The sequence below is a fragment of the Artibeus jamaicensis genome, unplaced genomic scaffold (genome assembly GCF_021234435.1).
Source record: "Artibeus jamaicensis isolate MK-2021 breed Jamaican fruit bat unplaced genomic scaffold, CSHL_Jam_final contig_1128, whole genome shotgun sequence".
Lineage (NCBI taxonomy): Eukaryota > Metazoa > Chordata > Mammalia > Chiroptera > Phyllostomidae > Artibeus > Artibeus jamaicensis.
This window is the reverse complement of record NW_026521220.1, coordinates 2,212,340-2,235,588: the sequence shown is the minus strand read 5'-3', so window position 1 is coordinate 2,235,588 and position 23,249 is coordinate 2,212,340. Positions and strand designations below refer to the sequence as shown.

At 50.1% G+C, this 23,249-nt stretch overlaps 1 protein-coding gene and 1 pseudogene across 1 annotated transcript; both read left to right on the top strand.

Moving 5' to 3' along the window:
* Positions 1–784: 784 nt before the first annotated feature.
* Positions 785–23,215, top strand: CLTCL1 (clathrin heavy chain like 1). The gene is made up of 8 exons (XM_053664956.1): positions 785–873; positions 11,214–11,320; positions 13,241–13,407; positions 13,489–13,636; positions 15,871–16,002; positions 19,508–19,718; positions 22,485–22,524; positions 22,725–23,215. The coding sequence occupies exons 4-8, from the start codon at positions 13,596–13,598 to the stop codon at positions 22,913–22,915; spliced, it is 615 nt and encodes a 204-aa protein (XP_053520931.1). The 5' UTR covers positions 785–873; positions 11,214–11,320; positions 13,241–13,407; positions 13,489–13,595; the 3' UTR covers positions 22,916–23,215.
* On the top strand, positions 3,578–3,722 carry LOC119046649 (uncharacterized; annotated as a pseudogene).
* Positions 23,216–23,249: the final 34 nt, after the last annotated feature.

The following is a 23,249-nucleotide window of genomic DNA, read 5'->3' as shown; positions in this document are numbered from 1 at the left end:
TGGGAAGGAGAAAATGAAAAATGACAAACATTATTTATGCAGCTGAGGCATCTGCATTCAAAACACACTTCAAATGGTAGCTCGCAAAACAACTAACTGGCCACTACTACTTAGTAGGTATTGTGCGACCACAGGCAATCCAGGTGACCCTAAGTGGTCTCCGTTGGTCCTGTGCTGCCAGATGGGATCTTTGCAGACTCTTCGCATTGATATTCTGACATTATTCTCTAGAAATTATCAGGTATGAAACATTTTTCCTAAAGGAGCAAGTGCCGAGCCTTGAGCAGGAACACATCTGTCACACGTACTTTGAAGCCACCTTTTACGCTGTTTTGAGTACAGTTTGGGATTTTAGAAAGTGCCTTTGAACGCAACGGTCCAGAGACTTAGGTAGAATTTCTCTACACATGCATGGCTCTAGGCAAGGGCGGCCGTCATTCGGTTTCCCTCTCCCAACAGCTCTATCACTCACGGAATTTGCTGAAGGCAGCCCACGCCCACTATCACGTACTCGTGCAGCGGCCCAGGGCTCAGGCACCCCGCAGCTAGAGTGCCGCCCGCCCTACGTACAACCTGGCCAAGGCTGGTCTGAGCGCTGCTCAGGGCGGTGCAGACTCGCCTTTCCTCCAGGGTATCGAAGTGCCGCTACTCCTGGACTACTTTTCGCGGCCCCTCAGGCGGAGGGCGAAGGGAACACAGCGATTCGAAAGCCGAGGGAACGCTCACGGCAAACCAGAGTCATTGCGCCTGCGCCTGAGGGTCGGCGCGGCTGCCTGTGCGCCGGACCGGCCCGGCGAAGGGAGCCGCTGCCGCCGCTCCAGCCTCAACCGCCGAGATGCTAACCCTCCGCATTCGCTTCCGCAGCACTTCCAGGTGTGGACGGGGGTTCCTGCGGGCAGGTCGCGCGCTCCGCTCTGTCAACCGCGTCCCCGACCTCCCCGGGACTTGGCGGCGCTGCTGACCGGGGGTCCACCCTCCACCGGACACCAGTGGGGACGGCGCGCTACGCGGAGCACAGTTGGCTGGGGCAGGCGGTTCGGTGTCGGGACGCGATGGCCCTACCAGTGGACCACCAGGTGCGCCCATTGTGGAAACAGTTACCCGCAGCGACAGAGGGCCCCGGCGGGCGGGGGCCTGTCTGGGTAGCCGCTGTCAGGGCCTTAGAGTGGATGGGATGCTCGGAGCCCGCGTGATGGGAGCCGAGAACTGCCGAAATGTCCCGTGTCAGGGCCTTTGAAAAGGTAGCGATTTTCTACCTTTTTCATCTCCTGGCACAGGTAAACTACTAAAATTCTGTGGCACACCAAAAATACACATTTTTGCTGATCTGACAAAAAGTAGGTATAATGTTGTTTCATTCACACCGGACAACTATTGTCTTGGTTGCTGTCATTTTTTTATTTGACGATCTAAGGGAAAAGAGGTTGTGCTTCTGACTAAATACTCAGATATCTCATCACTTGCCATAATACCCTCTAAAAACTCTGGCGGCACACAAGTTGAAGAATTTTTGAAATGTAGCACAGCTCAGTACACAGAGAATCTGTAAACACGTCCCCTCAAGGATTAGATTATGTAGTGTAGCTCTTAGGAGATGTTCTTAATAGATAGAGTCTTCCAAAGGGATCTGTGTAAATTATAGGAGCAAGGTGTTCACTGGTCTTAATCAGGGCTTCTCAGCCCAGGCTGGACTTTAAAAACACCTAGGCAGGCGCCCACCTCAAATGTTAAACTAGAGTCTCTGAGAGGTGAGGGTGGGGCTTTTCTTGCCAGGTGAGTCTCACATACAACCGGATTGAACCAATCTTTTATATATTGTTTATTATTCATACTTAAAGAAAGAGGTTGGTGTTTGAAGTCTTTTACATGTGAGTAAGGAAAGCAGAACTCAAGGAATACATCGAGCTTGAACTGAAAACAGTTCATGAGCACCTGTTTGCTGTAGAGGCCTCTGGAAAGTCACTCTGAAAAGGGGACACTGTACCCACAGCCCAATATATGTTTGGTTTAGGTAGCTATCTTATTTTGTGAAATGGTTTCTTTTTCTTAATCCTCGCCCAAGGACATGCGTATTGATTTTAGAGGGAGGTAGAAAGAGAGGGAGAGAAACGCTGATGTGAGAAACATCCATCAGCTGCTCCCACACGCACCCCAACCAGGGACTGAACCCATAACCTAGGTATATGCCCCGACTGGGAATAGAACCAGCAGGCTTTCATTTACCGGATGATGCCCCAACCAACCGAGCCACACCCACCAGAGCTGAAATGATTTGATACACTGAGATAATGGTCTGATACTAGGCTCCGTGTCCTGAAATTGTTGTACACCTGTGTCAAACTTTTTTTAAGGTCTCGTGCAAACTGTGAAATTTTGCCTGTTGGCAGACTTACGATTCTTGTGCTGGAAATAGATACTAGGCCAATTGTTTACCTTCTGGCTTTCTTATTTACAAAGTGAAGAAGGTAACCAGCTGCTCATGGAGGGTGTCTGAGAGGGTGAGCCCTTGCGAGAGTGCCCACAGCAGTGGCGTGGTGAGTGACCAAATGTTAGAGGAATTTGAATAGAGCTGCCTTGGGAAAACAAGTTATCACTACATACCATGTTTTGTTTTTGTTTTGTATTTTTAGTTAATTGGGTCCTAGAAGGATCTCGGTCAGTGTTCCTCTCCACTGGTTCTTGAGTATTCTGTAGCTGGGACAAAAGTCCACCTGGAACAAGCTTTCAAGTATTACAAGTATAGATGGGAGAATGGCCCTGTACAGAAAGTGTAAATTACAATTAAAGCCTTCCTGGGTTTCTCTCCAGTAGATATGACTATATTTTTCCAAAAAATGATAAAAAGAAAAACAATCCTACTGTAAATATTCTCCTGCTTTTTGCTTTTGTAACTTATTATAATTTGAAGAGCTTTCTTTTAGGATCTCAGACAGATCACAGTATCTATATGACAGTATTGTTTGTTAATATCCTCCTGGGATGGTAGTTATTATCACCTGTCCGCCACCCTAGAAGTATTTCTTTGCTTTTCCCTGCTCTTCCTGTATTTTTTTCCTTGCTGCTTCACCTAATCTGCTGCTTTCAGTCTCTTCTACATTTTCTTCCGCTGCTTTTCTTGCTCGAGGCCTGCTTGTAGCCTCCATGCCGGGGAGAGGTCACCATCACCCTTGGCTGCTTAAACAAGGAGCCACAGAGCTGGGACAACAAAGTTCAGTGACAGAATTAGAATCCAAACTGATCTTCACAGGCTGGAATCCAACTAGTTGACATTTAACAGGGATAAATATAGGGTCTCATGTTTTGGTTTTAAAATACAGAACACCTGCAGTGGTGTAATTTGAGAGAAGTTCTATTAGGCACTAAAAAAAGTGTAGTTGTTAAACTACCCTGAACTAACCTAGTCTTAGAATTTTAGGTAAATTCTATAAAAGACCTTGGTGACATCCTTCTTTATAGGCACTATTTACAAAGCTCCCTCTTTGAGCCAGGAAAAGCTCGCTGATAAGTTTAAAATATAAAACGTTTTTAAATAGATTTAAAGATAAACTAAATATGACTGCCTAAAATAAGTAACTTCTACCCCCTGGTAATGGGCCAGGACACACCTGATTGGTGATGTTGCTCTTACATCAGTCAGGGCAAAGCAGTCGTACAGTCCTTAGTTCATCCTAGCTTGTTGCCTGCATTGGTGGCCAGAGCTGGTTCATGCCTGAGGCACATTAAAAAAAATTTTTTAAATTTAAAACGTACCTTATTTATTGGTTAATTATTTAGCATCCCTGTACTGGGCACTGGGGTAAGGCTGTGAATGAGCCTGGGAAGGAGACATATGCAGAAGGACAAAGGGCTAGCATCCTCAAAGACACGGAGGCATGAAAACCTGCGAATGTTCCTGCACCTCGAGTGTTATGTCCTTCTATAGGCAGTCGGAGCTGTCACCAAGGGTCCTGTGTAAACACAGCTGAAACCCTCTCAGTGTGCTGCTGTCCCTAAGCCCCTTAAAGAGAGCAACCATGGGACTGTCAAGTGAGTAATTTCTTTTTATGTTTTCCCCAGCGTCAGTTTTTAAAAAACAATTCATAAGTTTTATTTATTTTTATTTTTTATTTTTCCATTATAGGCTGCATTCAGCCTTGTTTTGTATTCGTTTCACGTATTACAGCACAGGGCTAGACAATCAGATACTTTACAAAGTGATCCCTCCAAAAAGTGTCGTCCTCACCTAACACCATACGTAGCTATCATATTATTTACTATATTCCCTATCAGTCTACCACCTGCCACAGTGAACCTTCCACTCTATAGCCTGGCGACTGCTTTATAACTGCCATATTGTACTTCTTAACCCCTTTACCGTTTTTACCCGGCACCCCCAACCTCCCTCCCATCAGGCAACCATCAGTTTGCTCTCTGTGCCTGTGCGTCTGTCTCAGTTGGTTGGAGTGCCATCCCCTACAGCAAAAAGTTGCAGGCTCAATCCCTGGTCAGGGCACACACCTAGGTTGTAGGGCTGATCTCTGGTCAGGCACATACAGGAGGCAACTGATCGATATTGCTCCCACATCAATGTTTCTCCCTCCTTTTTCCCTTTCCCTCTCCTTCTCCCTCCCTCCCTGCTCCCTTCTTATTCTCTCAAGTCATGAGAGAATGGGTGAGGATTTTTATTAAATTGTGTGATCATATCAATAGATGCCAAAAAAGCATTTGATAAAATCCAGTACCCCTTTATGATAAAAATTCTCAAGAAAGTGGGAATAGAGGGACAACACCTCAACATAATAAAGGTCATATACGACAAACTCATAGCTAACATCATACTCAGTGGGAAAAGCCAAAAGCATTTCCCTTAGGAATAGGAACAAGACAGGGATGCCTGCTTTTACCACTCTTATTCAGCATAGTACTGGAAGCCCTCACCACAGCAATCAGGCAAAAAGAGGAAATAAAAGTGATCCAAATTAGAAAGGAAGAAGTAAATTTATTATTCAAGCCCTGGCTGGTATAGCTCAGTAGATTGAGCATGGGCCTGTGAACCAAAGGATTGTGGTTCAATTCCCAGTCAGGGCACATGCCTGGGCTACGGGCCAGTTCCCAGCAGGGGACACACGAGAGGCAACCATACATTGATGTTTCTCTCCTCTCTTTCCCTTCCCCTCTAAAGAGAAATAAATAAAATCTTTTTTAAAAAACTTATTATTCACAGATGATATGATACTATACATAGAGAACCCTAAACAATCCACCAAAAAACTACTAGAACTGATTAATGAATTCAGTCCAATAGCAGGATACAAAATAAATATTCAGAAATCAGTTGTATTTTTTAAATCAATAATGAACTATCAGAAAGGGAAACTAAGAAAACAATCCCCTTTACATTGCATCAAAAATAAAATACCTAGGAATAAATTTAACCAAGGAGGTAAAAGACCTGTACTTGGATAATTATAAAGAAACTGAAGAAAGAAATTGAAGAAGAGACAAGTAAATGGAAGTATATACTGTGTTCATGGATAGGAAAAAATTAACATTAAAATGTCCTTACTACCCAAAGCAATCTATAGATTCAACTCAATTACTATAAAAATACTAGTGCTATAATTTATAGAACTAGAACAAATAACCCCAAAATTTATGTGGAACCACAAAAGATCCTGGATAGCCACAGCAATCTTGAAAAAGAAAAACAAAGTTGGAGATATCACCCTAACTGTTATCAAACTATACCACAAGACTATAGTGACCAAAACAGCGTGGTACTGGCATTAAAACATGCATATAGATCAGTGGAACAGAATAGAGAGCCCAAAAATAAACCCACATCTGTATGAGCAATTAACATTTGACAAAGGAGGGAAGAACGTACAATGGGCTAACGACAATCTATTCAATAAATGGTAGTGGGGAAATTGGACAGATACATGCAAAAAAATGAAACTAGATGACCTTCTTACACCATATATAAGAATAAACTTAAAATGGTGTAAAGACTTTAATGTAAGACTTGCAACCATAAAGCTCCTAGTAGAAAACATAGGGAAACCTCTGACATTACTCTGAGCAACTTATTTTCTGATCTATGTCCTCTGGCAAAGGAAACAAAAGAATAAACAAACAGTGGGGCTACATCAAACTAAAAAGTTTTTGCACAGCAGAGGAGACTATCAACAAAACAAAAAGACAGTGAACATTCTGAATGGAAGAAGAAAATTTCTCTGTGATAGAAAAACCTTCCAGCTAAGTTTCAGCAGAGTGAAAACCTGCACATACACTATAATGAACATACAAGCCTAGAAAAAAGACCAAGATGGGACAGTGGAAACTGCTAAGATATGAAATTGGGCAATATCATATTACTTTCCTTTTACTTGCCTGCGTTAGCCAAGTTCTTCTTTTAATCAGTGAACACACTTTTAAAATTACAATCAGAAAATGAATAAAAGCATTAGAAAACAAAACCTTGCCCAAAATCTCCCTCTGAATTCGGAGCAGGATTCTCCTGAGGGGGAGAGTCTGTCAAACACAGTAGTCAGAGGAGCTGCCCTGGGTCATGCAGAAGTTAAATCCCACCTGAGACTGGGTGGACTGGGGAGCTCACCACCTTCCACAGTCCTCCTGGGTGGTGTCAGTACACTTCAGCCAGACTGGTTCTCACGGTCTGGTTTCTGCTGACTGCATCTCCATGATGTCATGTAACTCATTTTCCCTGAATTTCTTGTAAATTCCCTGTATTTCCTTTGATATAATACTTTCTTTGTTCATCCATTCAACAAACTTTTATCAAGCATCTACCTTGTGTCAGGTGGGGGCTATGGATGCAACAGTCAAAATAGTAGTCAAATTTTTGCACACTCAAGAAGTCTATGGTGTGTTAAGTGTGAAGGAAAAAATGCAGCAGGGAGGCACAGGCAGGTCAGAGCAGGCAGTGGGTGTAAAGGTGAGCCACATTGTTCTCAGGGTGGTAGGGAGGGAATCTCAGAGGGGCGGGCTTGAGGCTGCATCTCCCCAGTGCTGGGCAGGAGGGAGTGTTCGGGCAGGTTGCAGAAGCAGTGCAGAGCCAGCCCTGGGGGCTGAAGCAGAGCAATCAAACTCCAAAGGGCTTGGAGTTCAAGCCAAAGAGGGAACTGTGAGGAAAGGTCATTGGCACTGTGTGCTGGGACCCGTGGGCTATAGTCAGGGAATTAGCTTCCACTCTGGGTGAGTCTGGAGGATTCTAGGCAGAGCAGGGATGTGATCTGAGTGAAGTGTTCACAGAACCTCTCTGGCTGCTGTGCTGAAAACAGACTGAAGGACAGAGGCAGAAGCAGTGAAAGCAGATAAAAGACATCAATAACCTAGGCAAGAGTTGAGTGCCAGAGCTTCTGATGAGTCTGGACATGGAGCTACTAGGGCTGCTGGCGGAGTGCATATGGAAAGAAGGGAGCAAGGCAACTTCATGCTTTTGGGTACAGGACAGTCCTTCTGGACAGATGGACTTGTGCTCACTGATAGGGGCAGGGTGTGAACCTTGTCATGGAGGGCAGTTAGGGCTCACACTGACAAATTTGACCTCTAGTCAACATCCACAAGGGGTCTATCCAGCAGGATACAGAAGTTGGGTTTCCAAGGAGGGTTCTAGACTAGATCCGTAAATGTGGCAGCCTTCACTATACTTGTGGCAGTGAGGGGAGTGCTGAAACCTGAGACTAGGGCACACCACAGCTCAGCAAGCAGTGGAGTTGGAAAGTGGCCCAGGAGACGGGAGAAAAGCAAGGGGCAATATCCAGGGTACCCAGTAGGTGGCTCTCAGGGAGAGCTATAGCCAAACACTGCATGTCACAAGCTGGAGACCTGTCTGTGATGACCTGCCATAGAGTCTGCAAAAGCCCAATCGCAGCAGGTTCCAGAGAGTGAGGACAGCTCTGAGGTCCACACCACCTCTGCTGAGAAGTGTAGCTCTGAAGGAAAGGACAGAAACGGAGTGGTGCCTGGTACTGAGCTGAGATCAGAGTTAAGCTGGTCTGGTTTGGCTTGGTTTCAAGCTGGGGAAGAGAGGAGTGAGTGGTTCCTGAAGCTTATAGGAGTGATTTAGTACAGGGTGAAATCACTGAAGGGACCGGCCGGGACAGTGAACTGGGCAGATGAACAGGGCTAGGGTCACATGGGACAGTAGGGTTGGCCTTGGTGACCAGGTGAGGGGCAGGCACGGTCCTGGTGCCTGTGGAAGAGCTCTGCTGGTTGTGTCTGTCTGCTTGGAGGTGGGAAGCCAGTACACAATCTGAGCTGTTAGACATTGAGAAGAAAAGACAGGAAATGGATGACGAGGGCAGAGTACCTGGACTAAGGGAGTAGGATTGCCAGTGTGGGGCACTCCTCTGGGGTCAGATTACGAAGTTCAACAAAGACCAGTCTAGGGGTTCTGCTCAGCAGTCCCAGGGGTGAGTCAGCAGAGGACTAAGCGGAGCCTGGGTTTCATCAAGGAAGTAGGAACAAGTACAACCAAGAGTGAGGGTGAAGTCACACAGCTTGCCCAGAGATAGCTGGCTGGGAGGAGCATAGGCCAGGTAGGGTTGTGGGGCCGGAGTTAGAGTGCTTGAGGCAGTGAGCCAAAAGGAGGGGAGGCGGTAAGAAGAGTGTGGGTTCTTGTGCCAGGGTTCCCGGGAGTGGCAGCTCTCTGATAGTAACCAGCTGTTGTCATGAGGAACACTAGGCCCCCACAGCACAGGAAGTTAAAGCTAAAGCTATCAGTGAATGAGGAAGATGTGTTGAAGGCAGCAAGGAGGGCTGGTGGGTGACCACTTGCACAAGATTCACAGTGGGCAGTTGTTAGTGAGAAGGAAGGGACTGGGCCTCCTGGGGTACAGATGTGGGAGATAACAGCCAGCACGTGCAGAAGCAGCCCGGTGGGGAGCAGGTCCAGCAGCCGGGGGCGTGTCTTGTTCTCCAGGAGCTCTGTGGTGGCCCAAGCTACTGTGTGAGCAGAAAGACACTGACCTCCTTGGAAAGCAAAATAGTCCTGCCACCCAGGCACTTCAAACAAGCCCTGGGGAATCTTCCTGTTTGAGAAGGTTTCAGCAGAGCTCACCAGTTGTCCTTAGGTAGGAGACTGCTATTATAAGGAGGGAGTGTTCAAGGCCACCACGCTGCTGCACACCAGTGTTCTAACTGCCTACCTGGCTTCCCCCTGGTCCACCTTAGGCAGTATCAAGCAGTGGTGGATAGCAGCCACAAGGCCAACTACACACATGCAAGAAAAGAGGTAAAGTGTGGGAAGTCTCCAGGAGAAGGCAGCTACCAAACCTCCCCTCCTCCTTCCTGTGCCCCACACCTTGTGCCACATGGAAGAGTCTGGATGCCTGCCTCGTCCCAACAGCATTGCAAGCCCTCTGGGTTGGCATGGAGACCTTTGTAAGCTAGCATTTGTGGTTGTAGCAAAGGTCCCAAGGAGCCCCATGTTGGCCCAGTCAGTCCCCAGAAGCTATCTAATAGCGTGGAATTATCAGTATTATAAGGTAGTATCATAACTTAAAATATTTTTTAAAATCATGTCATCTTATGAGTGTAATTAGTGCCAATTGACGTTACTGGCCTTTTGTGGTAAATTGGTAGGGAAGGTTGTCTTGAAACAGCTCTCTGAAAATATCAGAATCATCTGTGAGTGGGAAAAAGTTTGTACAGAGATATGTAAAAGATTTAGCTTCAATTAATCTCCAAAGCATCATTTAATAAAAGACTAAAATCAAACCATTATCAAGGTTTTGGTTGAATAGTATATATATTGCAATTCTACCCTGCTGTCCAAAATTAATAGGCACCCTGGCCAGTGTGGCTCAGTTGGTTGGAGCATTGTCATGTAAACCAAAGGGCAGTGGGTTCAATTCTCAGTTGGGGCACATACCTAGGTTGCAGGTTCTGTCCCTGGTCAGGGCACACGTGACAGTCAACCAGTTGATGTTTCTCTCTCACATTAATGTTTCTCTCCCTCTCACTCTCCCTTTCTCCCTTCCCCTTTCTCTAAGATCAACAGGCATGTCGTCAGGTGAGGGTTAAAAAAAAAAAAAAAAAAAGTGGGACAATTGCTTCATAAGAGTGGAAGGATTGAGGGCATGTTTATTTTTTTAAAAAATGAACGCCCTGACCAGTGTGGGGTCTTTCTGCAAAGCAAAAGATCGACAGTTTGATTCCTGGTCAGGGCACAGGCCTGGGTTGCAGGTTCGGTCCCCAGTCGGGGCGTGTACAACAGGCAACCAGTTGATGTTTCTCTCTCTCCCTCTTTTCCCCCCTCTCAAAAATAAAAAATGAAATCTTCCTTTAAAAAGTGAATGGGCAGAGATACAGGAGAGAATGTTTGCAGTATTCTGTGAGAAGTATTTTAAGAAGAATGTCCCCTGTAATTCCATTATGTGTGTGAATGAAGGAGAGATCTGGTGGGGACTAGTGCACGTGTCAGGTGGAACCCAGTGGGCAAAGGTCGTGTCTTGCGGTAACAGCTCCTTTTCTCCAGGTTGTGTGATTATTTTTGTTCATCAGCATTTTCTGCCTTACCTACCACGAATATACATTATGTACACATATGATGTGTACATATGTATGATGAAAATACATAATGTATACAGAAGTCAGGGAGGTAGGGAAACTTCAAGAAAAGCCAGCTCTGCTTGAGGAGGAGGGTATGTTCCTAGTCAGCCCTCAGAAGAAGTACAGCTCAAGGGTCCCCTCCTGTGTCCTTTTGAACAGAAGCATCTTTCTACAGAAGGACTTTCTTCACTTCTTACCATTTGTTATTAAGTGTGCATTCTGTACAGCGCCTAAAACAAAAGCACAGTTTAAAAAATGGTTATTAAAGCAGGCTCCTCCTGTATGAACAGCACCCAAATAAATGTGCCCTGATGACGGTCATTCTTGAGCTTTGTTAAATCCTTTTCAAACCCCAAAGCTAAAATCCAGCATCACTTTCATGTCACTGAAACTCCCCATCTCAGGCCTCAGAAGTAATGCAGGAGCCCTCTTTTCTCCATGGTGTCAAACACCCCCGTGGCTTGCGGATTAGATATATCACCATTTTTTATCCCAATTTCCTGCAGCACATCCTATAGTTTTCTCCTGTTCAGAATCCAACTTAAAACATCTTGTTTGTTGGTATTTCTGCATTTGCAGTTGCATCCCTGGTAGCAGCTGTTGGGTGCTATGCTCGGTCTTGGGGTGCTCATACTATCTAGCCTTCCCTCCCCCAGGTGTGCTTCGACGGTGCAGATGGGCAGGAGTCTGCCTGGCACAACTGCATGGTCCTCACACCGTCATTCACGCCAGTGAGCTGGAGGAGCTGATGCGCTTTTACCAGGTAACTAACTAGGCTCTGGCCAGAGATAATCTCCGATGGCAATGGAGATGATGACAGTGACACCTAAATGCTGCAAATAAAGGGGCAGTCCTTCCCCTGGTGTATGTCACATGTGTGCTAAGCATAGATGAAGCCTTGTCCCTGTGGGAAAGCCCCTTCATGTGCTAGACACCTTCTATGAATTAACTCAGTTAACTCAGACTGCTGTGGTAGATATCCTGAATTTCATTGCTGGCTGATATTTGTATTCTTAAAAGTACTCTCCCTCTTTCAGAAAGGTACTTTCAGAAGCCCAGTCAGTGGTTTGCATGTGGAGACAGCCCTTGGGTAACTTGCTGAAAACATGGGGCCAGTCGTGTGGCAGAGCCACAGCCCCTACTTCAGGTCCCCAGAGTGTGTGCCCACAGAGGGTATGATTATTGAGTGCTGGAGAGACAGGCATATTCAAGAGTCCAGGAGAGGGAACCTCAGGAGAGCTGTGGAAGTATAGGGGCTCTCCACGTTGCTGCTGTACTTATACTTTGCTGTGGAGTAGTTGACAGACCAAATATTCAAGGAGGAAGGGGGGCAAGAAGCCAACATGAGGGACTCAGGCTGTACTCATGGTAGGGTGCAGGACCTGAAGGGTGAGGAGCCCTTTCCGGCTTATGTGCTAAGAACTCTTCAGCGGTGGGCAGATGGAGGGGCAGATGAAAGCTGAAAGAACATCTAGGGTGGTGGTAATGCAGGGGTGGGAAGTCATCGGGTGACCAGGTTTGGGGGGCTGTTTTGAATGTGCTAGCAGAATGGGTGTGGGGTGAGAAAGAAAGTCAAAGACAACTTTATTCATTGTTAATTTGAACTAGAAATAGTTATCACCGGAGGCATGGTGAAGACTGAAGGTGGGGACTGTGTGGAGGAAAGGAGTCCAGTTTCGAACATACTCAGTTTGACTTGCCACTGTGGTGTTCACGTAGAGCTGTCAAGTAGGCAGTGGGAAGAGGGGTCTGGTACTCACTGAAGGCATCCAACTGGAGAAATAAAATGGGAGCTTTTGGCATATAGAGGGCACATGAAGACTGACTACAGCCGCCAGGGTGAGTGTAGACAAAGACAAGAGCACCGACTGAGCCTGGCCTCCCACTGAGTTGGAGTAAAGTAGGAAGGAACCCCAGACACGTGAGGTCTGAGCATCCCGGTGAACAGATGCACTCAGGAGGGGGAGTGGTCAGCGGGGGGGTCCTGCTGCCCAGAAGGTGGCAGGAGAACTGAGGGGAGAGGACACTGGTGACTGTGAGTCCTAGGGCAAGACAGCCTATCTGGGTGGGCTCTCAAGAATAGGGAAAGGAATGGGAAGAGCTCTTAAGAGTTTTTTGCTGCAAAAAGGTGTAGAGAAATGGGGCATGGGGTGAAGAAATGGCATTTTGGGATGGAAGAATTAGCAGGATGTTTGCTGAAGACGGTCTATAGAGAGGGTACTGGTGCCAAGAGAGAAAGCGGGGAGTTGCTGGTACAGTGGCCTGGGTAGGTGGGAAGCAGCGGGACCTAGAGCTCCAGGCTCAGTGGGTTCTAGCACAGACAGCGTGCCTGTGCACAAAACGTGGGTACAGGCACTAGGAGGTGAGCAAACACAGCATTTTCTTCTAATGGCTTCCATTTTCTCAGTGAAGCAGAAGCAAGGCTATCTATCCACGGAGAGTTAGGACAGGAATGAGAGAGGTATGAAATGGTCCTCTGAGGTGGCCCTTGGGATTTGTGGTCATTAATGTGAAGGCAGCCAGGCAGGGTGTCACCAGAGTACATGACCAAGAGGGAGCTGGGGCTGGACACAAGGACCTACAGTCATCCCATGCCTTCCCTCCTTGGGAGTGGGTTCTCCTGCAGGGAGGCTGTGGTCCAGTGCATTTACCCCGACCCTGAGTGTGGCTTTTGGTCTGTCAGGATTGGAGCAACTTCAAGGAGCTGATCTCCCAGTGGAGGCAGCCCTGGACCTGGAACAGGCCCACATGGGCATGTTCCCAGAGCTGGCCATCCTCTACTTCAGGGTAAAGCTGCAGAAGATGCTGGAGCACCTGGAGTTCTTCTGGTCCCGTGTCAATATCCCAAAGGTAATGCAGCCCTCCTCTAGGTTCTGGCTGCCACATGCACGCGTGGCACCAGCCTGACCCTCGGTCATATTGTCCTACCAGGTGCTGAGAGCCACAGGACAAGCCCATCTCTGGGAGGAACTGGTGTTCTTCTATGACAGGTATGAGGACTATGACAATGCCATCCTCATGGTGATCAGTCACCCCAGATGCCTGGAGAGATGGGCAGTTCAAGGACACCATTGCTAAGGTAAGAGGGTACCTGAGTGTAGTCTCCTGCCTGCTTCTGCCAGGCCCGTCCCAGGGGCAGGTGGAAGAAACACCAGTGTGCCACCCCAGGGCACGTTTGCACCTCTGTACAGGGGTAGTCATTCTGTCTGCACAGAGGGAGCTGACCCTTAGGAAAGGTTATGACTGGCTGAGGCTGCACAGCTAGGCTAAGGGCAGGGTAGGTCAGTGTGCCGCTGTGGCCCTGCCTGCCTCTTCTGCCCCTCCTGCCACTCCAGCCTCTCAGGACCATGCTTTCCTCACCTCGCTCCCACGCTGGGCCCTTTGCAGCTGGACCTTGCCGTTTGCTCTTCCTTCTGTCCCGTCAGCTCAGGACTCCCAGACCCTGTGTACCACGATTTCCTGGTGTATTTTTTAATATTTTTCACCACCCAGGATTTTTTCCTTCATGTCTCTCCCCCCAACACTGCAAGCATCTGTCTGACAGAGGGGCAGTAACATCCTCAGGGGGAGACATGAACCCAGGTCTGACCCGGGTGCCCGCCTTCCCAGGAGCTGCCACCCACCCATAGTCTAGATGGGTTAAACTAGAATCCCAAGCTGTTCCACCAGCCACCAAAAACTGGTGGGAGGCGTCATATTTGGGTGCAAGCATCACACAGGCCTCCGCTGTTTTGTGTTTCTGGTTTCCGGGCTGCTCCTCTGTGAGCTCCATGCACACGTTAGCTGGTAAGGGAGTGAGCTCCCTATCTTCAGGCCCTGGACCTTTTACTCTGAGTGTGCTCCTTTTGTGGTGGCCTTAGGTGAATAATTTGCCCTCAGGTCTCCCATTCGCTGTCTGCCAGGGAAGGGAGCTGACTGCATGTCCACCCTGCTGCTCCCACGGAGCAGGGTGCGCTCCTCTGCTCTGGGTCAGGGACTTGTGTGCCTTCTATTCCTCGTATGGCTGCTGAGGGAAGGCCTGGGTGGCAGGTGGGGTGTCCAGCCAAACCTCCTGGGAGCTGTTAGAGGAACCCTTGGCCCCGAGGTCATACTCATGCACAGTAATCAGCACGGCGGTGTGAGAAGTCTGGTGTCTTGCCAGTTGCTGGTAGAAAGAAAGCCAGGCAGATCCCACATTCCTGTGCCCTGGCACACATGAAAAACATGCTGGAAAACTCATACCTAATCAGTTCTAGGTGACTTTTTTCACATTTAACTCCTGGTACCAGGATGCTTTTTAAAGTTGATGACATGCCATAGTCGAGGTGACAGTGCCTTTTTTTTCTTTTGATTTGAGAGAGAGAAAAACATCAATCTGTTTGTTCCACTTATTTATGCATTCATTGGTTGCTTCTTGCATGTGCCCTGACTGGGGATTGGACCCACAACCTTGGCATATCAGGATGACTCACTAAGCAACTGAGCTACCCAGCCGGAGCCAGTGCTTTTTGTTTCTTAGTGATATCTGGGTGCTGTAGCTGTCCAGAGAGCCAATGTATCCCCTGACCCACGTTCAGTCCATCTCGATGACAGGATAAGCAGATTCCTGAGGAGAGGTGGTACACAGCACAGTGTCTTGGGTCCCACGACATGCCTCACAGATGAGACTGTGGCATGTGAGAGCGGTGATCGTATCGCTGATGGCCAGAGCTTCTGCAGCATTTCCCACTAAAATGCCCATGGCTGAAATTGGCGTCTACTGAGAAATCTTGGCAGCTCTCTGTGCATATGTGCTTGTAGGGCTAGTCAATTCTAGGACACCAGCCTGTCAGCATGTCATGGGGCCCCCAGCCCAGTGGTTCCCCTACTGGGGACTTGTCTGAGTGTACTGCTCATTCTCCCTGCTCAGGCAGGCCAGTTGTCCCTGGTGAAGCCTTACCTGCGGTCAGTCCAGAGCCACAGAAAGTGTGTGAATGAGGTGTTCAACCACCTGCTGATGGAAGAGGAGGATTACCAGGGGGTGTGGGGAAAGAAGCCCTATCAGAAGGCTGCTGCGGCCTCCTCCTGTGCTTCAGGGGGCCATGATACTGGCCTTGGATGCTCAGGGACTGGAGAGCCTCTGTCTGTACCAGCCAGTGTGTCCTCAGCAAGCTGCTCTTGCGCAGGATGGGGTATGGACACCAAGCGGCACCTTAGATAGTGGACAGAGACCTTTTTGGGGCTGCATTGGCAGCAACCAGTACTGAGTAATACCTAGGGCCTGCTCCACCATGTCCCTCACCCACAGAAAGGCTGTGTCCTCTGAGGTCTGAGAACACCTGTCTACACCTACAGCAACTCTGACAACATCGCGCTGGCCCAGCGGCTAGAGAAGCACCAACTGATCCAGTTCAGGCGCATCGCCGTGTATCTATACAAGGGCAAGAACCAATGGACCAGAGCTCTGCTAAAGACCGCTTCTTCAGGGTCAGTCTCAGTACCCTGCTTGCCCACCCCTGTATGCTTCCTGATGCTTGTGTGTAGGGGGTCAGGGGCCAGTCACAACCCTCCACCAGGAAATTCTCGTGGTGGAGACACGAAGTTAAGGAGGCAGTGTTTTTAGAACACAGGGTGAGGGTTGGGAGCAATCCAGAGGATGAATATCTATTGTTAACATATAGCCTTTGAAAGTTATTTGGATTGAAAGACTTGCTTTCAAATGGGTGATTATTTTCCCAGCAGTTATTTGTGAGTTTTACTTTCCCTAAACACAGTGTGGCTGTGTTCACTTGGCACCTACTTTGCTTCCTATCAAATTTGGGGAATTAATAACCCCTAAGTAAATATCACATTCATAATACTTGCTTCCGCTAGTGGCGTGGCACTCCCTGCAGAGCCAGATCCAGGTCTAGGCACATGCTGGTCAGAGTGGGCTGCCGGAGAGATCCCAGGCCCACGAGGCATTACCGTCCCTCTGCCTGGCATCTCCCCAGGGGGTAAAGTACAGTTACACAGGAAGGCCCTTGTGTAATATGCTTCACAGCTGAGCCAGTTTCCAAGGGTTCGGTGTCCCAGGAGACCCTGAGAGCCGTGAGCTCGACCTAGGGGTGTTATTTCCATAGCTGTCCTCAGCACTCCTGAGTACTTCCCCAGGACAGACACCTCCCTCTCACAGCACGTGGGCTGATGCCCTTAATGTCAGGGTACATTGAGCTTCTCACCGAGTGGTCACCTCCAGTTTGGGACTGTCACATGACCTCTCCTTGCCCTTAGTGACAGTGCTTGTGGTCCTTCCTGGGATGCTGACAGGGCCCCTGTAGAGGGAGCTAAGAGGAAATGCTGAAAAAGCTCTGGGACTACATGTCACAGTGTTCAGGTGCTGGCCCTGGAAGGTGGCAGTGGGTCTCTGACACGCCAGAGGGAAGCTGCCCCCGGCTAAGAGGTCACAGCTGCCCTGTCCTGCCAGTGGCACACCAGGGTCTCGAATGCACAGGCTTCTCACAAGCCAGGGCAGGAAGTGAGTGAGCGAGCAATGCCGTGAGCACTGCCAGAGGGACGTCCGCTCTCCCCAGCCAGCAGTGGCACTCCGAGTGCCACGCACCAGGAGGAGAACCCAGAAGAACAGAACCACAGAAAGGAAGTGGTTAATATAGTTTCCAGCACAGTGGTTCTCAATCAGAGGTGACTTTGACCCCCAGAGGATACTTGGTTGTCACATCTGAGGGTGCAGTGCTGCATCTAGTAGCTGGAGGCAAGAGCGGTGGTGTCCTCTCACACACACACATACACACAAAGTGTCAGCAGTGCCTTGGGAGGGGTACCACCCTTGGTAGCAGCCCTAGGAGAGTGGACATTACATAATGTCACCCCAGAGGGGGTGAGTGGTGACTACTCCTATAACAGTCATGGAGCAACAAGAAGTGTGCTTTCCAGATTCCAGAGCTGAGGGTGAAAGCACGGTGGCTGTCAGTCATCGGGGGGACTTCTTGGAGGTGTCCACATTTTACCTAGGGAGTCAGCTGAGCAGAGGGAACAGGAGTGGACTGCTGAGGAACATCGGGACAGGCAGCACATGAGGGAAGGTGTCAGGACATGGGCAGGTGAGAGCTAGTGGAACCACACATAGGTGTGCAGGCAGGTGAGAGGTCGTGGGCCCACCATGCCCACAAGTGAAGAACAGTAGTCCACAGGGATGAAGTCATGGGCCAGAACCAGCAGGGCCAGGGGCTGGAGCAGGGCCCTAGCAGGAGCTGGCGGTGATTTGGTAGGAGATGGAGAGATGCCCTGATAGTGACATGGACAGTGTGGTAACAGGGAGTGGGGAGGTATGGGGGAATCTCAGACTTGACCTTGGTTCCAGGCTGTGGGAGGAGGGCACAGACTGAGACGTCCCCTGCAGGGCTTATTGCATCTGAGCCTCCAGAAAGCTGCCAGGTTCTATAAACATCCACTTTTTGCTGCTGGCAGTTGAGGCTGTGGGAGTTTGTGAAACAGCCCACAAGACCTGAGGAGGGAGAGAAGAGCCTCTTTCTGTGTGCAGGTTGAAGACAGGCCAGCTAAGAAGCTCAGCTGGACTGGAGGAAGCTGCAGGGAGAGTGATGCATTGGCATCTGATGTCGGGGGGACAGGACCTGAAGGTGTCCTGGAGCTTTCGTTTGAGTCTCCATTGACTTTGATGGCAAAAAAAGAAAGAAAGAGCCCTGGCCCGGTGCCTTAGTTGGTTGGAGCGGCATCCTGGACACTAAAGGGTTGCAGGTTCGATCCTGGTCAGGGCACATACCTAGATTGCAGATTCAATCCCCATTTGGGGCATATACATGTTTCTCTTTCACATCTATCTCCCCCTTCTTCTATCTCTAAAAAAATCAATAAACATATTCCTCGGGTGAGGATTAAAATCTTAGAGAGAGAGACAGACCTGGTGCCTTGTAGGAGCAGTGTGGGGACAAGGCGGGACTTGGCAAAGAAAGCAGCAAGCTTGTGGGATAGGATCCTTCCAGGAGGAGGATCGAGAGCGTGTGCCACGTGCTCACAAACAGGGCTTTGGGGCTCCTGTCAGCCTCCAGAGGGACCTCAGAGCCTGGTGTTGGAGGCGACTGAGTGAGCTCGAGGCGTAAGGACGACAATATCTAATAGTTGTCCCTGGGTGGTGGCAGTCCCAGCGGGCAACCACAGTGCCTTTCACACCAGCCGTGCCCACAGCAGCCGAATGTGTGGAGGGTTGTGGAGGCTGAGGGAGCTAACATGAGTTGGCAGCCTGGGTTATTCAGTTCTTGCTTTCAGAGCTAAAACACAGAGGATGGTTATAGAAATGGCTAATTTACTGATGACTAAGCACAGGGTGGGTATAATGTTTTTAATTGTTTTAGACTAAGAAATTTGCCAAATATGAAAGTAGTGATTAGGGGCTTTTTTAAAAAAAATCCTCCCTTGGCCATCAAACCCACAACCTTTTGGTGTGTAGGATGATGCCCTGACCAACTGAGCCACCCGGCCAGGGCTGATTAGGGAATTTTGAGGGACTTTCTTATGTCAGGAAAAAAAGGCAAATTGCTGTTTCTTGAGCACTAGAGTGTCCCCTGTAGCTGCTCCATGTTGAGTTTGGAAAGATAGTACTGGCCATTGGCCCAAGCAAAGTGACTCTGGCTTTCACAGCAGCCCTGCTGGCACTGTCACCATTCCCTTCGGTGCCCGTGCACTCCCTCTGTGTGCCGTGGGGCCTTGAGGCCGGATCTTGTCTCATAGGCACCTGCGCTGTGTGTGCTGCTTCCCTTGGGCAGTTAGTTCAGCAGCTCTGCAAGATCGAGCTGCCAAGCCCATGCTTGGTGCCCTCCTCAGCCCTCCTGGAGGTGGTACTGTGTCTACCTGAAGGCAGCCGAGGTACAGGGAACCCTCCACGGGTAAGGAGAGGGCCTTCATGGACCTGGCACTGTCCCTGTACCCTATCAGCCCAGAAAGGCAGGGTGGCTGAGCTCCGTCGCCTCGGTTGCAGGATGCCATGCAGCACACTCCGGAGTTCAGGGATGGCAAGCCAGCGGAGAGGTGGCTGTCGTGGCAAGTGGGAGTGCTTTGCGGCCTCACTCTTCATTCACCTGCCAGGACCGGCTTCCCCTAATGTGATGCTGGAGCTGGCCTGGAGGCCCAGCCTGGTGGACCTGGCCATGCCCTGCTTCACCCGGGTGATGAGGGAGTACCTTAGCAAAGTAAGTACCTGCCTTCGGTGGCTCCCTGGGACTCTGGCTCTGGTCTGCAGAGGCCCCGCAGTGGCCTTTTGGAGGGCAGCCCAGATTGCCCAGCCAGCCCAAGCTGCGGATGGGAGAGGGGTCTCTTGCCTTCATACTTGATGGTTTTCTACCCAAGTTATTATTTCTAGAAAACCACCGTAGCAGGGGGACGGGGGGAGCTGGGTAACTTGCCCTCACAGCAGTTTCCCTCACACCGCTGGGGGCATGCAGTGTGCTCGCTCACCAGCTCACCACCAGAAGGCCCAGGGCCACCTGGTGTGGGCCACTATCTCAGCGCCAGCCATTGGCAGTTGGAGGAGTGTTTAATAGGAATGTTAACACGTATTCTAGCCTTTAACACCTTAATGAGGGAGGCAGTCACACCTTTACAGCCATAGACACTGAAGTTCAGGTCCAAAGCTGACATGTGAAGGGGGGTAGCACTTAGACACACGTCTCCCTGGCCCAGGGGCCATACTTATGTCTTGGCACATTGCTTCTGCCACTCCAGATGTCACTTCATGTCCCTAGTGTCCCACACTGGCTTTCTTTGTAGGTTGATGAGTTGTTTAACAGAGCGTCAGTGTCTGGTTTTCAATTCCGTGTCTGTCGAAGCCCTGGGAGTCCCTCTCTAGGGCCTAGCTGTAGCCACTGCCCAGAGACCCATGTCATCTGGGTCAGTTTGCTTCTAAGCCTACAGAAAAGCGATTGCTCGGCAGTAGCTACTTGCCCGTCTAGCCACATACCTAACCTGCTTCCAGCCAGACGGGGGCCCCACAATGCCAAGAAGCCACCCGCTGAGGCTTCTCTCAGTGTGCGTGGAAGGGAAGAGCCTCCCAGGGTTAGTATGGGGGTCAGAGAAGAAACAGGTGGGGGCGGGCTTCCTCTGCCTGCCACATGCAGAGCCTCCCAGCAGCTGCCCAGCCCCTGGCAAGGGTCATTCCCAGGGCTATTCAAGGTCATTCATTGCCCTTCTGCAGAAGGAGGAACCCATAAAGTGTGCCTTCTTATTAGAAGAACTTTGGCCCCTGGCCCAGAGTCCCCAGACACCTTCCCTGGTCCTAGAAAGCAGGAGCTGCCTGTCATGGCAGGGAGAGGAGGTGCTCATGAGGGATTTCTCTGACAGTGGGTGGGGTATGGTTCTTGGCTTGGGCTAGAGCCCAGCAGAATGGACACTGCTGGAAGCGGAGGAGCCCAAACAAGAATGCCACAGCCCCTTCCTGACTAGAGATCCAGACCCCAGGCCTCTTGACTCCTCTGAGAAGCTTGAGAGCCATCTCTCTGAGAACCTCTGCCCCCCAGGGCTCTCCCAGTACAGCCAGCTGATGGCAGAGAGGACAGGCTGTGAGAGGACAGCCGACTTGCTCCTTCTTCACCTCAGCCCAGGCCCCATGGAGGGAAGAGGAAAGCAGCCCACAGGGCTGGCGTCAGAGCTGTCTCTGCTGGGTTTCTGGCTCCTGGCCTGAGCACTCCCAGACCTGAGAGCACGTGGGGCACATAACTGTTTCTTCTTTCTTACCTAAGTGCTTGTTTGGTGGGGGGTGGGGGGGTGCTGACACACAGTTGCTGTCACCCCTGCTAGCACAGTGCTGTGCACCCTACATCACCCATGGCACCACCTCACTCTGTTCCCTCTCTATTAGTCTGTCTGTCTGCACCAGCATGCAGGTGCTGCACCTGGCGAAGCTTTGAGGAAGGGCAAAGTGCTTGCTGCTCATCTTCAGATGGCCATCACAGCCCCTCCCCTCAGGTGGTGCATCCTTGCTGCCAGCTGAAGGGTCCCAGGTATAAGGTGACCAGTCTCAGAAGGGGTGAGCAGCCTGGACTGGAACCACTGCATTGTCTTGGTGGTGTCCCTGTTCCCAGAGGAGAATGCAGCCCTGTGAGCCATGCCACACTCACAGCCTGTGGTTGCAGCCCACGGATCCAGTGTGCCTGGTCTGGTGGTCAAGTGCCCACCCGGGAAATACTGGCTGGAACAGCAGCTGGGGTCCACCAGGTCCACACTGGGCACTCACATCTCCACCTGATTAGAGAGGCCTCATTTTGTGGAGTGAGGTGGTGGTCACTGCTGGTTCAGCAATGCTGTGTGCACCTGTCTTCAGCTCTACCTCTCCTGGAGGCTACGTGCTTGACTCCCAAGTTTACCTCCAGGCCTAGACCGCATGTGGCCTGTCAGGTGGGCATTCACAAGCTCTTGCCTCTTTGCAGACAGACTGGAGGCCTAGGAGAGTCTGCACATGCAAGAGAAGCATGTGGTAGAGCCCGCTTCTCTCCTGTTTAGTAGGTGGCAACCCACAGCTCCTGTCTTCTAGGAAGGGGAGGCAATTTACACCACTGGGCTTCAGACTGCGGCAGGAGTGGACAGGGCTGGGGATAAAGGACCACAGTGGCTATCAGGTGTAGAGGTCAGTGATCCATGAATGTTAAAAGGGACCACCATTATCTTCCCTGCTCCAAGGGCAACTGCCTCCTGGTGGGGGTGCCCCTGCCTGGCCTCTGACAGCAAGACTGTTGTTGGCTTTGTACTTTACAGCCCACCTGGCTGTTCTGGCCATTCGGTATACAGATCACTTGGTGTCCAGCACACAGAGAGGCCAACGGGTCCTAGAATGCATTTGCAGGACTGACATAGGTCTAAACGTGCAACATGAGCATGCACCACCTGAGTCTCCCAGGGAGACTGTGCTCTTTGGGAGTCATGGCGCCCACCCACCATTAATGTCAATCTGGTTTTTTTTTTAGATATTGATGGGCATGAATGAGACCCAGCCAGTTGAGCAAAGTAAGTGCCTCATTTGAGGATGAGCTTACCCTCTAGTCTGGCCAGCCTCTGGAGCTGGCCGGACAATTGCAGCTCCCACAGTCCTTGCCTCCTGGGTACCAGCTCTGGGTGGTTAGGGCTGGTCTGAATCCTGTGCCTGGGGCCCCTGGCCACTTGGGGGCAGCAAGAGCCCTGCTCACCCTTGGTGTCTCTTTCTGCAGGCCAGCAGCTGGCTTGGACAACAGGCCCTGCTGCTGGACCAGCCCCTGCGGGCTTTCCCTGTGGAGGGCAGACGCTCTGCCTTTGTCCGGCCTCCTGTGTACTACTACTTCAGCATGTAACAAGCCCTCAGTGGCAACACTCCCTCTGCAGAGTTATTAACCTCTCCGAGGAGCACAGAGGACCCGGATGAAAGGCGGAGACACCTGGGTGTTATTTTTTTTCTTTTGCTGAGGCCCAGTGATGGCAGCCACTAGGCCATTCCAGAACGCCTGACTCCCTAAGAAGACCAACTCCAGACACCAGGCAGGGAGATCAGTTCAAGCCTCCAGATCCTCCGGCAGCTGGACATCCTGGGGAGTTCTTGATTGCATTGACTCCCTGCGCTTGGGGGAGGGGTGCCTTCTCTCTACTCAGCACTGCTGGAGCTGCCCCCTCCTGGTTTTGAGCCTGCTGCCTATCATGAATATTAAAGTCGGTTTATCAAGGCAAAGTTTCCCTGCTTGGTGGTAGTGTGGGTAGGAGGG

Excerpts from the sequence above, each read along its gene's own strand:
- CLTCL1 (XM_053664956.1), top strand. The coding sequence starts at position 13,596 with ATGCCTGGAGAGATGGGCAGTTCAAGGACACCATTGCTAAG. Across the intron at positions 13,637-15,870 it reads TCAAGGACACCATTGCTAAG|CAACTCTGACAACATCGCGC; the intron begins GTAAGAGGGTAC and ends CTACACCTACAG. Across the intron at positions 16,003-19,507 it reads CTAAAGACCGCTTCTTCAGG|GATGCCATGCAGCACACTCC; the intron begins GTCAGTCTCAGT and ends CCTCGGTTGCAG.